This window comes from Hipposideros armiger, unplaced genomic scaffold (assembly GCF_001890085.2).
Source record: "Hipposideros armiger isolate ML-2016 unplaced genomic scaffold, ASM189008v1 scaffold_40, whole genome shotgun sequence".
Lineage (NCBI taxonomy): Eukaryota > Metazoa > Chordata > Mammalia > Chiroptera > Hipposideridae > Hipposideros > Hipposideros armiger.
In genome coordinates this window covers 2154992-2171618 of record NW_017731390.1, presented here as the reverse complement: position 1 = coordinate 2171618, position 16627 = coordinate 2154992, and the positions used below count along the sequence as shown (strand labels likewise).

General features: G+C 41.2%; 1 protein-coding gene and 1 pseudogene across 2 annotated transcripts in view; both read left to right on the top strand.

Moving 5' to 3' along the window:
- Positions 1-1327: 1327 nt before the first annotated feature.
- On the top strand, positions 1328-1821 carry LOC109380738 (peptidyl-prolyl cis-trans isomerase A pseudogene; annotated as a pseudogene).
- Positions 1822-10679: 8858 nt separating this feature from the next.
- Positions 10680-16627, top strand: part of IGF2BP1 (insulin like growth factor 2 mRNA binding protein 1) — a 35040-nt gene continuing 29092 nt past the window's right edge. The window contains exons 1-2 of one of the 2 annotated variants that reach the window (XM_019638583.1): positions 10680-11165; positions 12349-12409. In XM_019638583.1, coding sequence (XP_019494128.1) covers positions 10991-11165; positions 12349-12409 — 236 coding nt within the window. In that variant the 5' untranslated portion in view covers positions 10680-10990. The remainder of the gene's footprint in view (positions 11166-12348; positions 12410-16627) is intronic. The other variant, XM_019638584.1, reaches the window with a different exon arrangement.

Here is a 16627-nt window from a genome sequence, read left to right as displayed (position 1 = left end):
TTATGAATCCATGTATAATTAATCAACCTTTAGCTAAAGTCAAGCCACATCCGTGATTGATCAGGGTGAGTTGCAGTTAACCCTCAACCCTGGTTGCTTAATGGAAGGAGAATTTCTGGCTGTATCAAATCTTGGGACAGCAGATGACCCCAAACTATTTCTTATTTGGCTCGTCAAGGTATTCTGGGATGATTCATTTGAATGTTTATTTGACTTTTTAAAAGAGCTTGTTCTAAAAATAAAATAGAGAGTCTAAAAATCTTGAAAAATATAGCAAGAGAGTTGAAAGAGAGGGAGAGAGAAATTCACCTATATTCTCAAAATCAAAAAGTCACTGTTAACAGTTTTTCCAGAACTGTAATTGTTTCAATTAATTTTTATTATGAAATATTTATACTTGACAAAGATAATTAAGTTGTATGTGTACAGTTTTAAGAACAATACGGTGTAGCCACCACTCAGATTAAGAATTAGAACATTCATCCCCAATATCTTTGAAAAGCCCTGTGAGTCCCTCTACAATCATCCCTGTGCTACTTCTCAGGATTAACCACATTCTGGAATTTTATTTATCATTTTCTTTAAAGCTTAACCTCTTCTGGATGCATCTCTAAACAATATATTATGTAGTTTTGTATATTTTGAACTTATATAAATAGAACCATAATGTGTATATTGAGTCTGTTTTTGTTTGTTTGTTTGTGTGTGTGTGTTTGCTTGTTTTATCAGCATTGTGAAATTCACCCACGTTGGTACATGTTGCTGAAGTTAATTCATTGTCACTGCTCACTAGTAATCCATTGCATGACTATATTTGGCTTTTTACCTATCCATTCTCCTGTCAATGGATACTAGTAGGGTTTCTAGGTTTTGTTATTATAAACAATGCTGCTGTGACTATTCTGTGCATGTCTCTGGGTATCCATGTACAAGAGTTTCTAGTAAGGTAATTTCTAGTCTTTTATGCACATGGAGTTTTTGGGGTTTTTTTTGTTTTTTTTTTTTAATGATGGTTCCAATCATGTGAACTATATGAGCACAAAGACTCAATTTTGTGATGTGCATTTTTTTGTAAACTTCCCCCAAGTTTTTCCAAATCCTTTTGAACACATTTTTTAATGACTACATAACATTTTACCAAGTACCTATATTAAAAGTTACTTGAAGATTCCCTTATTTTTAAGCATTTCTATTGCTAACAGTTTTTTTCTTGACAGTGATAATTAACACGTTTGTTCATTAATTTTTTAAAAAGATTTTGAAAAAGTTCCTTTTTTGCCTTTGTGGCCTTCCAGAGCTGCCGTCCGGGAGCTTCTGGCGCCTAGCCATGGTCAACCCCACAGTGTGCTTCAGCATCGCTGAGGACAGCGAGCCCTTGCTCCGTTTCTTCTTTGAGCTGTTCGCAGACGAAGTTCCAAAGACAGCAGGAAACTTTCATGTTCTGAGCACTGGGGAGAGAGAAAGAATTTGGTTTTAAAGTTCCTGTTTTCACAGAATGATTCCGGGATTTATGTGCCAGGGTGGTGAACGCACACGCCATGATGACGCAGTCGGCAAGTCCATCTATGGGGAGAAGTTTGATGAGAATTTCATCCTGAAGCATACGGGTCCTGGCATCTTGTTCATGGCAAATGCTCGACCCAACACAAATGGTTCCCAGTTTTTCATCTGCACTTGCAAGACTGAGTGGTTGGATGGCAAGCACGTGGTCTTCCGCAAGATGAAAGATGGCATAATATTGTGGAAGCCATGGAGAGCTTTGGGTCCAGGAATGGCGAGATGAGCAAGAAGATCATCATTGCTGACTGTAGACAACGCTGATAAATTTGATTTGCTTTATCTTAACCACCAGACTATTTTCTTCAGTAGCTCTAGAGAGCACTCCTCACCCCCATCTGCTCAGAATGCCCTATAATCTTGGTGCTGTCAGTTTCTTGGGTTGTGGATTTTCCTTGTTCCTCTCCAAGCCTATCTGGGTTGCAGTTAAGTTTATGATTATGACATAAAAGCTAAACAACAACAAACTATTATTTTGCCTTTTTTTAATCGTGGAAAAATGTACATAACAAAATTTACAAGTTTAACTATTTTTAAGTGTAAAGTTCAGTGGCAAGAAGTACATTTACACTGTTGTGAAAATATTACACTATTGTCTCAAGAACTTTCTCATCCTGTCAAGTTGAAACTCTGTACCCATTAGACACTTACTCCCCACCTTACCTCCCAGCCCGATAGCCACTATTGCACTTTCTGTCCCTATGAATTTGACGATTGTAGGGACCTCATATATGTGGAATCATATATTTGTCCTTTTGTGTCTGTCTTATTTTACTTAGAAGAATATTTTCAAGGTTCATCTGTTGTAGCAGGTATCAGAATATCATTCCTTTTTAAAGCTGAATGAAATATTGTATATACTGGATTTTTGTTTAGAAAAGTTATTCAAAAGTGCAACTTCTAAATCAAACAATATAAATTCTTAAAGATTTTTGTTGCTTCAAAAATATTCTCCCACACAGCCTTATGGAATGTTTCGTTTTACTCTATTCTTATGACTATTACACATTAAAAATAAAAAAACCACTTTGCTATTTTTATGAACTGCTTAATTTTTGTTTTAATTCAGCCTGCTATAAACAATGTTTTGGCCTTTTCCTTGAGTGTTCATAGCTATATTGATACCTAGGATATTCAATAAACATCTGCTATGGGCTAGTGGCTATACTAGATTTCTTGGGACTCACTGAGATGGAAGGCTATCTTGGGGTGACATTTTTGTTTTCGATGGCATACAAAATAACAAATTTTTACATAGTTAATGGGGTGATAGCTACATGCACAGAAAAAAAGACCCTAACAGAGCTCTTGGCAGGAGGTGCTTGTGGGCTGCTCTTGAGGTTGTCATTCTGACTGTGTGGTATTGAGAATAAAATGGCAAAGGGCTGTGACAGCTAACTCTGATGGTTGTGGTTGATTGCCTGAAACCCTAAGTTGAGAAGAATGATAAGGCTAGATGACCAGATAAAAGGGAAGACAATGCTCATCAGTGGTCATTGGGCACAGGACTGTCACGGGCACACGACTAGGGAGCCACAAGCCCAGAGATAACCTTTGGTTGCTATTCCTTTTTTTTTTTCCTTATTAAAATACAGTTACCATACAATATTATTTTTGGGTGTACAACTTATTCAATATTTATATACAAAAAAATTATATACCTAATAAAGTGATCACCATGATAAGTTTAGCAATCATTTGTCACCAGTTATTTCCATCTTATTTACTAAATTCCCTATGCTGTACATTTAACCCCTGTGACTTATTCATAACTGGAAATTTGTACCTCTTATTCCTCTTCACCTTTTTTGCTCTTATCCTCTGGCAACCATCAGTTTGTTCTCTATTTTAGGAGTCTGTCTTTGTTTGTTCATTTGTTTTTTAGATTCTACATATAAATGAAATCATGCAGTTCTTCTCTGACTTATTTTACTTAGTATAAAGCCCTCTAGGTTCATTCATGTTGCGAATGGCAAGATTTCATTCTATTTTATTCTGAGTAATATTCCATTGTATAATGGAATTATACTTTGTATAATATTCCATTGTACCACTTCTTTTTATCCATTCATTTATTGGTGGACACTTAGGTTGCTTTCATATCTTGACTATTGTAAATAATGCTGCAATGAACATAGAGGTGCACATATCTCTTCAAAGAGTGTTTTCATTTTCTTCAGATAGATACCCAGAAGTGGAATCTCTGGGTCATATGTTAGTTCTATTTTTAATTTTTTGAGGAACCTCCACATTCTTTTCCATAGTGGCTCCACCAATCTACAATCCCAACAGTGTCTGAGGGTACCCTTTTCTCCACATCCACACCAACACCTGTTATTTATTGGTTGCTATTCTTGAAGTAAACTAATGAATCTTTTGAATGACTGAATTTACCTGTATTTCATTTGATTGTGGAGTATTGTATTTACAAAAAAAGAAATAAAAAGAAAAAAGGAAAAAGGAAAGAAGGAAGAAAGGATAGAAGGAAGGAAAGAAGGAAGGGAAGGAAAAAGCATTTACAGGCTGAACACAAAGTTTTATCTTATCACATTGACCACGTCTTCTCAGATAGTACCAAAAGATACTTATTTAATATATATTTTTGGATACCTGTGAACATGAGTTGGACTCCCTGAGTGATTTATAGTTTTTGCCCTGACGGATTTGATACATAAAATGTTAATAACAAAATTAGCTTTAAGCAACATATAATACAGAAAAGGGATATAAAGAAGTAAAAGTGGCTAGTGACAATAACCACTGAGAGTACAAGGGTGCAGGAGCTCTGGGGTCTGACTCCCCCTGGGATTCTCAAAAATGTAACAAACTTCTCCTTTTGGTGTATAAAATAATTCAAGCATCTGTATTCTTCCATTTCACCAGAAATAAGTTTGAATGATAACAAGTTAGTGATAGTGGGAGAGGAAGAAGGAAAAGGGAAGGAGTGAAGAAAAAGATAGGAAGTTTGGGTAGGTATATTGATTAAAGAGAGGGAAGAAATGGGTTGAGGGGCAGAGGATCCCAAGAATAATAAAACGTGGGGAGAGAAGTAACAAAGGAAAAAGAAAAATTGAAAAGAGGGTAAAGGTAAAGGGGGGGAGGGAAGGAATTGACAGTGTCGGGAGTAGGAGGAAAAATGGAGGAACAAAAGGAGGGGGGGAGGGAGAGAAAGGGGAGGGGTAGGGGGAGGGGCAGGGAGGAAGAGGAAGATAAGGAAAGAGATCATGAACCTCATTTCAAAGCAGTTTAGAAATAATTCTAATATTTGTTTCCTACACACTTTATAAACACATTTTAAAAAGGAAAAGAAAATTATAAAAACCTATTCAATAATTTATCATATGACTGCTGACCAAACACTTTCAGGTTATGTTTAAGAATGGAAGTTGTGTTAATAATAATTCTTAAAAATTTGAGGGTGTTTATGGGTGAGGTGGGTGTACCAAAACTCTTTATCCATTATTAACCCATGAAAATCAGAAATCACTTTCAGAATTGTTATCTGTTTAATTAAACAACCAGTTTATTTTAGAAAAACAACATACTATTAGGCTGTGTCCCTTTTCTTTGTTAAACTGATTTGTTTTACAAAGACAGATTAAAGGATTTCTAATATTTTGGTAATGAAATATTAGTAAAATAGTATATGTATTAATTTTTTAAACTTAAAAAAAAAAAACAACCCTCTTAAGCACTCTGAAATATTTGAGACAGTTGTTGAAAAAAAAAAAATTCCTAACTAGAAACAGGAGTAAAACCAATTAATCTTATCAGGAATAAACCTTTAAACATGCAAACAAAAATAATTTGCTTTCGAGTTGGAAAAATTCCTTTAGTCTTAAAAAGCATAGATGTAGCAAAAATTGAATTAACCTCCATACAGTTTAATGTTGTAATTAATTCATTTTGAATTAAATTCATTTAGATCCTTAGAAGATATGTAGATTTCAAGAACAAAATTATCTTATTATTTTCACTTTAAATAATATTTAGGTATGGATTCTCTCTTCTGTTGCTTTTTACAATTTGTTTTATTTTTTAAAATAACATTTATTTCCTTGTATTTTAATTGTAAAATTTCCCTTTAAATGAACCAGTGATCTATTTTGCATTTAGTGCAAAATTGGGACTAAACAAAGTTGTTCATTATCTTTTAAACAAATAATTTTGGAATGAAAAAAATGCAAAAGGCAGTAATAGTGTAGTGTGAGGAATGTTATTGAACATTTATTTTACATGTGTCAATAGGGGCTAGTGTGCTGTAGTTTAATTTACTGACAAATTGAATTTGGAAACATCCATTTTTTTAAAGTTTATAAGATAAACTACTCTTTTTATTATCTAAAAATTTCTACATTGCAAACTTAAGCCAAAACAAAAAAAACTGAGCAGTTTTGTCACACACACTGTGTGACCCATAAAAAAACCAAATGATTGTTCTTAAAATTCTTTTTTCTCCTTGAATCTCTTCTATTTCTGGAATAAACATTTCTTTTTAAGATTTTAAACATTACTTTTGAATGGTACTTTGAAGGGGGAAGTTTTCCTTTTCTGCTTATAATTTTCTTACATTTTATGAGTTATCTTAAGCACATAATTATCCTTATTTATTTGACAGGAGAAAATGCTGCATGTGCTTTTAAATTCTGGCTATTTTACAGTTTTTCAAAGTTTATAGTCATCTAAAAGAACCATATTAAAACTTCAAGTTGCAGGAAGAAACAAAATATCCCAAGGCAACAATGAAAAAAACAAGCAAACAACAACAAAATAAAAACCAAGCAAATAAAAAACAAATTCCTCCAAAAACTTTGAAGTCAAAACAGCTATGTCAGGAAATGTGAATTTTTCTTTTTGTATATTTTATAGAAACTATAATTTCTTTTTGAAACTGATTATGGTTCATTAGAATTTTAAAACAGAAAAATTTCAATTTTAATGTCTTTCCCTTCTAACTGCTTACCAATTGTTTTGTGTACTTTCTTTTGTAAAACAGGCTAAACTTTTAAAATAGAAAATCATTGATAAATGTTAGATTTGAAATGCAATATATATTCTGGAGATTTAGCCATAGGAGCTAATCTAAAAGAGGAAAAAGTTATATGCCCCCCAAAACTATTCAGTACCACTCAGAAAAGTAAAAAATTTGATGTGTCATGTATTTAAAAATAACAATTAATGAATAACTTACGTCTCCTGAAATGAATGCTACCTGTTTGCTAAAAATGATAGTTATGAAAACTTTGAGGCAGCATGGGAAAATGCGTATGGTACTAACAGCAAGAAAAAAATTAAGATATAAAAATAAGATGACAAAATATAAAATATTACAAATGGACAAATACTGGAAACACTTTAAAAATAAAAGTAATTTTGTATGACAATGGTGGAATCGTTTTTTTTTTCCACTTTTTATTTCCAATTAAAAGTTATTTTATTCTCTTAAATGTCTTTGTCTCTGCATGTATTTGTATATTCACATTGAAGGAAAACGGATCAGAATCCCATCTTTAAAATGGAGTCAAGTTTCAGTCTTTCTGAATTCAGAAGAACATTGAATTCTGCAACTAGACCAAACACTTCTCCAGGAAAAATAAAAGAGAACAAGATGTATAATAATTAAAAATTGATGTTATTTAATTACATAATTATTAAAGAAAACAATTTATCCTGCAGCTATATTTTTAACTCTCAAACTAAATTTAACTCTTCACTGAAGATTAATCTTTCCCAAAGCTGTGTAGAAAAAAAATTGAAAACAATGTTTATTAGTTATCTGTAATAAAAAAAAAAAAAAGACGATGATTATTTATGGTGTCCTAAGCCTGCCCATTCCTATCCCTAACCTAAGAATGTGAGTTTTGAGAAGAAATAACCCTTCTCTCAGGTTAATTTAAGTGCTGGGCTCACTCAGAGGGGAGAGTTGAAGCACCAATCAACATCACTCAGTCCCCCCAACTCCAGCCTAAAATAGTCAGGTCACTGAGGCAAAACTGATTTGGGGGCTAAAAGGTCTGCATCTCACCCCAGCTGTCTCCTCTCTCTTGTGTTCTTGCAGCCTGACTATACACAGAAGCCCTTGGTGGGGGAGGGGGGGTTGGATTAGAATTCAGTGAAACAGCTAATTTTTAATGCATGTTTCAATTTAGCATTGGTTGGTAAATTTTATACATTTATATTTTCTTCTCTACTACCATTTTTAGAAACTAATTTCAGCTAACATATAGGCTTATATTTTTAAATGGAAAATCAACCTAAAAGTGAACTGAATTAAACTATTACTTTAAAAAATTTTGTTTCCCTTTGATTCTAGGATAGGAAAAGGTGAACTGCATTTTGGAGGTCTGGATGTAGATTTTTGTGCGGTGTAACTTGCTTTTGTTTTAGGAATGAAGAGATAGTGTAGTGGTTATGTCCCCCAGGGAGAAAACCTGAGAGGTGCTTCTATTAATTCCTTAAGATTTAAATTAAATGAAGGAAATAGCAAGTAAAGTTTCTGGGAAGTGGAACTCCCTGCCTAGTACCCTCTTTCTTGTTCCCCAATATAACAGAAAAGATTGAGAGTGGGGCTCCTATTTAGGGAAAGGCCAAGGAACACAACAGCCTTTCTGAGACTATCTTTTAGCCCTTTCAAAAGTCCACACACACCACCAAGGAAAAGTCCCCAGGCAACAGACCCACACACATTTTGGCCAAGATAATTTTTCCCCCTCGACTCTTAATTTTCCTCTGAATTCTCTTTGCTCTGCAGTTTTTATTAGCTTGTTTTCATTAAAAAACAATGTTTATTGAATGCCTACTATGTGGCAGGCACCGATTCCAGCTCGTTGGTTTAAAAATTGTTTATGGTCAAGAGCTAATAGAAACGGGGGAGGGTCGGAGGAGTGGGGGTTGGGATACAGATGTCGCCCACCTTCTTGGATAGAAGTCTTTTTTCCCTCAGCAACTAATAACATGTAGTATTTGAATTTCTGCTGCCCCATGGAAAGAAAAAGATCGCAAACAAAAATGCGACAAACACGTGGCTGGCTAGAACAAAACGCGGATTTGGAGGGTCGGTTTTGAAGGTGGTGGAGACAGAGACACCGAGTTGGAATCCCTCCCCCGCCCCCACGCCCAAGCCCCATTTCTTTGCAGAGCGCGGGGAAAACCGGGAGGGGGACAAAGGTGCGGCATGTCGTCTTTTTCTTTTAACTCCCGACTTTTAGAACGGTATAAAATCGTCAGGCAGAAGAACGGTGTTCCCAAGTCGGAGTCAACTCACTGACTCTGCAAACAAATAAGAAAAAAACCTAAGGCATTCATATCGGTGCAGCCAACACGTGTTGCAGAGTCGGCTCGGGCCGCAGGCGACTGAGACAATGGGGTCGGGGACCGAGAAAGGGAGAGTGACCCCCTTCCTCACCTGCCCTCGCAGCACGCGTACCCCCGACAGAATGATTTCTCCCTCCCGCAGAACTCGGAGCAAAACGCGAGCTTCCGCCCAGTTCAGGGAGCTTCTGGCATTACTGGGGGTCCACCCCCCCTTTCCCTGGTTCCCTGGTTAAAGGGGCTCCAGGTCCCAGGGTCGCGCTCTCCGCCACCCCCTGGCGCCGTCCCAGCCCCTGGCGCTGGAAACTCGTCGGCCTGGCTGGCCCCTCGGCCCAGGATCCCGGTGGCGCGTGGACCGCAGATCCCGTCCTCCGCCGCGTATCCTGGACTCCGAAACGCGCGGCGAACTGCCCCCTCCCCCACCGCCGAGACGGGGTGCGACCGCCCACGTGTCGCCCCTTGCCCAGTCGGGTTCGTCCCTCGGGCTCTCCGGGTCGGAGGATCCGGAACGAGTTGGTCAAAGGCGAGGGAAGGGACATGGGCGGGTCCGCTTCCCCTCCCCAGGAACGGGCGGGGGAAGGGCCACCGCCCCCTCCTCTGAGCTCCCGCCCCTCGCTTCCCTAGCGCCGAGCGGAAATTACCCCCTCCCCCCACGGGTCTGACCTGGGGACGTGGGCGGGGCCTTGCGCTCGGCCCCTCGCTCTTGGCCCCTCTCCCGCCTTCCCGCCTGGGTCCCGATTCTGCGCCCCAAACAAAGTTCGAAGACCCCAACCCAGCGCAGGGGGAAGCGGCTGTCGCTGTCCTGGGTGGAGCGGGCGGAGGGGACTCCACCTGTCTGTCCCCGCGTCGGGGCGGGAGAAGGAGACCATTCGGATCTCCAACCGGTCACTCCCTCGCTGAGACCTATCCCTTCGGTTCGCCCGGGTCTGCTCACGCTACCACTCCTTGTCCTCTCCACCCCTCCTTCTCGCAGGGTCTTCTTAGGCCGGAGCCGCCCTTTCCCCCAGGACCCCAAAACCTTCTTGTTCGGCAGCCGAACCCTGGGTGTTAGTTCCTTTCTCCTGTGGGGATCCCGAAACCTGATTTCCTGTGGATCCCTCATTCCCAACCGCGATCCCCCGTGTTCCCAGCCTCCCGGTCCCGCGCTTTCTGGGACTCCCAGCCCTGGATTCCCGGAGGTGAGGGGGTCTCCCAGGGCTGGGGCACTTATGGCCGAGACCCCTCACTTAAAAATCCAGGGAAAAGGCGCCTTTCTTTCTAAATCACTGGTTCGCGCGACCCCCTCCTGAAGACCCCAGAGTCCTCGGCTTCTCTTTGTCTATCTTCGCCGTCCCCCGCCTGTCAGTCGCTAGCAGTTAGCCGGGGTAGGGTGGGCAAACTCCCCCCACCCACCACAGGAATAAAAAATAACCGTACATTTTAACCATAAAGAGGTGGGAGATTCTGGGCTCGGCCACCCTCCTCCAGTCAGGGCTTGGGTTTGGGGATGAGTGGGGGCGGGGCGCCTCCCTAGGGGCCAGATTCTTGCAAAGGGGGAGGGGGCAAGTGGAGCTTCGGGAACGCAGTCCGCCCCCCACCCCCGCCCAGTTGACTCGGGGGGTGAGTTGAGTGCCCCCCCGCCCCCACCCAGGCGGGAGATCGGAGGGCTAGGCCGGGCTGGAAGGCCTAAGGTCCCGGAGGCGTCGGGGGTCTTCCCCTGCAGGGTGGGTGGGGGCTTTCACCACGTGGCTTCGTCTTTTTTTTTTTTTTCCGCTCCATTTTTTTTTTTTCCAAGTCGATTTTATTTAGAGGCGGCGCCAGGGCGGCCGCGGAGAAACGTGACACACCAGCCCGCTCGGAGGGGTTTCGGACAGAAGGAAAGAAGCAGTGCCGAGTCGTCCGCCTCCCAGCGCGCCGCGGGCACTTCTCCCGGGCCTCTCCGAACTCCTCCGCGACCTCCGCGCGCCCTCTGGCCGCCCTTCGCGCCCCCGGCTCCGGACAACTTCAGGGGTGGGGTGCAAAGAAAGTTTGCGGCTGCCGCCGCCGGCCGCCCGTCCGCCTCTTGGCCTAGGAGGCTCTCCGCCCGCGCCCGCCCGCTCGCTCGGCCTTGCTAGGGACCGCGTCCCACCCCGAACCCGCCACCATGAACAAGCTTTACATCGGCAACCTAAACGAGAGCGTGACTCCCGCCGACTTGGAGAAAGTGTTTGCGGAGCACAAGATCTCCTACAGCGGCCAGTTCTTGGTCAAATCCGGCTATGCTTTCGTGGACTGCCCCGACGAGCACTGGGCCATGAAGGCCATCGAAACTTTCTCGGGTAAGAGTGCGCCCACCTCCCCGAGAAACCACAACGAAATCCCCGAACAACGGAGACTTGCGCTCCTCTTTCCTTGCCCGCCAAGTCTGCTCTCCTACGGGCCTGCGGGGCTTGGCTTCAGGACCCACCCTTCACCCACCTTCTACGACACCCCCACCCTACCCAGCCCCCCATCCCTACCCGCGCGCGGAAACACTTGGGGTTTTCTCACCCCTTCCTCCCAGTCTCGGGAGGCTTTAGTAAGGTGGTCCCCTTTCCCTCCACCGACGGGGCGGGAGCCCCAGTGGCAGTAGTGGGGGGGGCGCCACTGAGGCGACCCCCGTCTGGGCATTATTTTCACGTCGGCCCCATACCATCCGAGCCTGGACGCCTCCTCCACCCCATGAGCACCCCTGGCTACCCTTTCTTCGCCTTAGGCCTTTCCAGGCAGGGAAGGGGGCCCCACTTCTTTTGCAATCTCCCGGGTTTCCGTGGGGACTGCAGTCTTCGGGCCGGACCTGAGAGCGGGGGTCCCGCTTCCCGCCCAGGCCCTGGGGCTTGAGCCATTTTGATTTGAAAGTGGGGCGTGAGCGGGTGGCGCGGTGGCGGCTGCTGCGGCGGCGGCGGGTCGCCATGCTGCTTCCCGAGACGCGAGGCTGGGCGGGGAGGCGCGCGCCGCGGCCGCCAGGGACCCTCCCTGCGGGCCCCGCTCTGCTCCCCCAGGGCCTCACCTCCCGACCGGCCCGACAGGTGACCGCCCGGTCGCCCGAAGCTCTCCTCTGTGGCTTGACGGAAAAATAGTTTCATTTAGCACCCCCCCACACCCAGCACACTTTGGGAGAAACGGGGGCCCTTTCTCGGCCCCTTCTCCCCACATCTGGGAGCCTTGTAGGCAGCCCGCCCACACAGACGTCCTTCCACTCCTCTCAAATCCAGCTCCCAAAGCGATTCATGACTCAACTAGCCCCAGTGAGATAACAGAACAAAACAAAAACTAAGAAAACACAATAATGAATTTACAGACTCCACCGTTCTCAGAACGACCTTTTCGCACCCGGCTGCGGAATCCACTGCCTGGATTCCTAGGAAGGTCTCAAATCCCAGTAACTCCTGAATTACCCTAATGTCTTTCTCCTTCCTTTTCCCGCTTCCCACCTCTGTTTTCAAGCTCTTATATTGCCCCCCCCCTTTTTTTAATCTGTAGGGAAAGTAGAACTGCAAGGAAAACGCCTAGAGATCGAACACTCCGTCCCCAAAAAACAAAGGTAGGAAAGAGCTCTTCTCTGGGGAGGGGGCAGCCTGGGGGCCCTAAGAGGCTGTGTTCAGGGGTCCATAGTGTCTCCAGTGGAAGAAACCCATTTCTGGCCTTCCCACCCCCAACTCCGGATGTTGGGGGCAGGGAGGGAAGATTGGCCAAGATCTTGTAATGGGTGGTTTACAGCTTGTAAAAAAAAAAATAAGCTGGTGCTGGGGAGGGCTGAGAGATGTTACTTGGAAAAGTAAACGAAGCGGGGGGTGGGCGAATAGGGGAGATGCCTTGTGGAGTTTGATCAAGGTGTGAGGGGCCACTTTTGTGGGAAAGCTAAAAGTCTCTTTGAGTTTAGACTCATGGACATTTTTGCAACTTCCTAGCAGGCCTCATTTTCTGATTTTCTATTTTTTTCCCCACCCTTCCCTTATTATAATTCTTAAGTGGATGTGCGGGGGTCCCCTTTGACTCCCTTGGGGAAGTAGAATGAGTTCCTGCTCCCAAAAGAATTCTCTTATGCTTGTGCTTTATTTATATTTCTGCAACAGGCAAGGACACTAGTATTTTCACAGACCCCGACCCCCAGATCCTCACCACACATCCTCCCCTCCCAAGTGGATTTTGCGAAGAATATGCGTTGGCTGTACTATCCTTTCCGAGGCCCCCCCTCCACCCCAGTCCATTGTTACAAGGGGACCATCTGGGGTGAGAGCTTTGTGTTCAGGCTGTGAGCTGGGGCTCTTTGGAGAGCCTAGAACTTCCTGGATGAATGGGGTGTGTGTGTCCGTGTCCAAATACCTTTCTATCCTCAATTCAGCAAAGTGGGGTACCTCTGTCATATTATCCCCAAATCTAATTTATGGTGAATTTCAAATCTTTTCATTGAACTCTGGCTGGGAGGTATAAGGGCAGAGTATTTCTGCTTTCTGAAATCTGACTTTAAATGTGTTGACAGTGCACTTAGTGCACTTGCCTCTTACGTTGCAACCCCCAGTAAATCTTTGATTCTCTCACTCCCCTGATCCCCTCATTTCAGCTGGAAACTTGGTGCATTTCACAACTGTCTCTGGCTTTTTCTGGGTGGGAAGGTGGAGGTGTGGTGGGTGGCTTTGCTTTTTGGAGGCGGTTAAGAGGATCTAGGAAGTTTAACAGGAGGAAAAATCTAAACCTGTTTTTCAATTTAGCTTGAGATATTTAAATAACTTTGAACTATTGTATCTATAGATGATCAATATGGCTTGTAACTATGTTTATAGAGTTTGTGATTTAACCTTCAGTGCTTGAAATATTGTTATTGGAAAGGCAATTAGAGTTAGGATAAAGAGGCAATCAAATCGGAAGGAAGAAAAAAAGTCTTATTTATTATTTTGAAACATTTCCTGGAGATGGGAATAAGAGAAAAACATTCACTGACACCAGTAGATTTATTGAGAAGATTGTGGACATTGAACTGAAAGCTGGGTGTTGGAAATATGTTGAGAAATATCCAGAATAACTGGAATGACAAAATATGTAGGATTTTTTTTTCTTTTGCTCTTCACTATGGTTTAAATATTAAAGGGAATGAAGTGAAAAGCAAGAGAAATAGCTAAATGTGATGAAATGGAACCCAAAATATTTATATTTTAATTTTCATGGTGCTCTGTATTTATGGATCTTTTCCCCTAAGCCATCTGCTTGCTTTCAAGCCATTTTTAGGCTCCTTGTTCCCTCCAAAAGGCATTACTGAGGGCTCTTTTGAGTTGGGAAGGGGTGGGGTTTGTGAGAAGAGTGGGTACAAAATCTGACTTTCCACACCCATATTGAATTCAATCTTTTGTGTGTTCTCCCCTTCCTGAAATAATTTTGAGCACTAACATTTAGTCTATGTTTTATTTTACTTTTTTGGGGTGGCGGTGAAAAGACACTTCATTTTTATAGAATGAATCAATTTTTGAAGTTATAGGTTTTAAAAAAGTTTGTTTTCATGAAGTCCATATGCTCTATCATTTTGTGTTCTTTGGGGCAGCATGTTGTGGTATGTTTTTAGGCTGTCTGAAAGTATTTTTTAAGTTGGTTTGTTACTGGCTTTTTCAGTCTCATGGATGTATAGGACAGGAACTAGCTAATTAACTATGACTAATATTTTAAGCAAAATGAACAATTGTGCACATATATTTTGTGTATATATATTTTTGTGTTTTCATTGTTAAAAACAACTTCTTTACGTACTCAGTTCCAAATGAATTATAACTTGAAACGTTTCTAAGATTTGTAAAAATTTAGCAAGCTAAATGGTCCTGGTTTTTGTTGTTTTTAGAGGGGGGAGTCAAACAAAAGATGATATTACAGTAGTTAACCTCTGAGCAACCCTGATTTTGAAGTATTAATATGTTCTAACTTTGTATCTATTTCATAAGTATAATTTGTACCTATTTAAGAAACTGAGACTGATGAACATTATACATTTAAACTGAAAATGATTTGAAATTTTTAAATGGGTGACATTAACTTTCTCTGAGATCACCCCCTGTTAGTCAGTCAGTGTTGGAATTTTGGTCAAATTTGGCTTTGTGTTGAGAATTTGTATATATTCACTGTCAAATATTAAGACAAAGGAGTACAACCAACAGCATTTTAAAAACAGTTGTGGAGAGGGTTTGTATATGTTTTATTTTGAGACATAAGAGTAGTTAAGGTAAAGAGGATATCATCTTAGTCTTGTTTTGGGAAATGACTTGCTTTTTAAGGGAATTAAACTTTTGTTTCATTTGCCACTGTATGTGCCTTGTTCTAGAGGAATGTGATCTAAAGATAGCAGAGCTACTGTCAACTGGTGTCATCAAAATAAACGGTGTTGCTGTTAAAAAAAAAAGATGTACTGCATTTTTCTCAGTCAAAATGTATTCGACTTCAAAACTTTATTTTCTCAGGCAGGTTAATGAGGTGGGCTAACACTTTCCCTTAAATGTCTAACTATTAAAAAAAAATAGTCTCATAGCCTTATAAGAACTCTGAGAAAAGAAAGTGTTCAAGCTATTCTAATTTTGCAGTTTAATTTCTAAAGTCAGCAGCTTAAAAATTTTTTGCAAAGGGATGTCTTTTAAATGGCAAAAGTATTTATGTGATTTGTGGAGGCTCTGAAGAAATAATTAGATCACTAAATGATTTCAAAACAAGAAAAAATTTTCCTTCAGAAATGGGTATGCCTTTAGAGAAGATTGTTCTTAAGGGTTGAAAACCATTTAAAAGGGGGCGTTAAGAAACTAGGGAGTGTCTGCTACAAAAACAACAAAGAAGTAAATACTAGAGTAGGAGGATTTTCAGGCACTTTTGCTTTAGTGGTTGCAGTCAGATGTATCTTTCAACAAGTAAGTTTAAAGAAACAATTTATGACACTTTTAGTAAAGAGGTCTTCTTATGAATATTAGGTTAGTTTTTTACGCTTTAAGTAAAAAAATGGTTGACTCTTAAAAATTTCTGCACTATTTGGAGGAAAAAAGGTGGAAATCAATTCATTCTCCCCATTTTAATTTCCACCTAGAAAGTAAACTTTACAAATTCATAAATTAAGTTTTTTTCACTGCTAGAGAAATCCTTCACTTGTTATTTAGTATTCAGTATTTCAAGATGACTTTCTTAAGGATAGTGGTATTTGACTATCCTTTGGAAGAGTTGTTAGATTTCCAAAACCCTTTATTTTCTGACCCAAAGTAGAAAGATGAAATTTTATTCCAGTGGTTTCCCAGATGAAGAACTTTTAAGTAAAGGAAGGGGAAAAATTGTAATTCCCACCACTAATTTATTCAAAGTATAGTTAACTCTTTGAAATGTAAAGTTTTACTGGTACAGGTTTTGGTGGAAAAAAAGCAAAACTTTCTTATAATTATGTTTTAGTTATGAAATACATGACATTAGCCATCGGAAGAATTTTGATTCAGAGGTCCTGAGCGTCTAATCTTTTTAAATTACCTTAATATATGTCATTTGAATCTATTTTATGTGTTTGGGTACTTTTAAGGCTCATTTTTGAGTTTATTTAATCTAGACTTTAATGTGTAACAGGCACTTGACAAAGATATCCTTGAGAAGGGTTAGTGAGTATACAATTTTAAATGTTAAAAAAAATTCAGATCTGGTTTAGTTGAGTGAAAAGGGGGACCTGGACCTGCACAGGCTATTTGTTGAAGTTTAGGGGTTTCCGTCGAAGAGATATATATTGGTTATATCTCTGATATGTGTGTGTGTGTGTGTG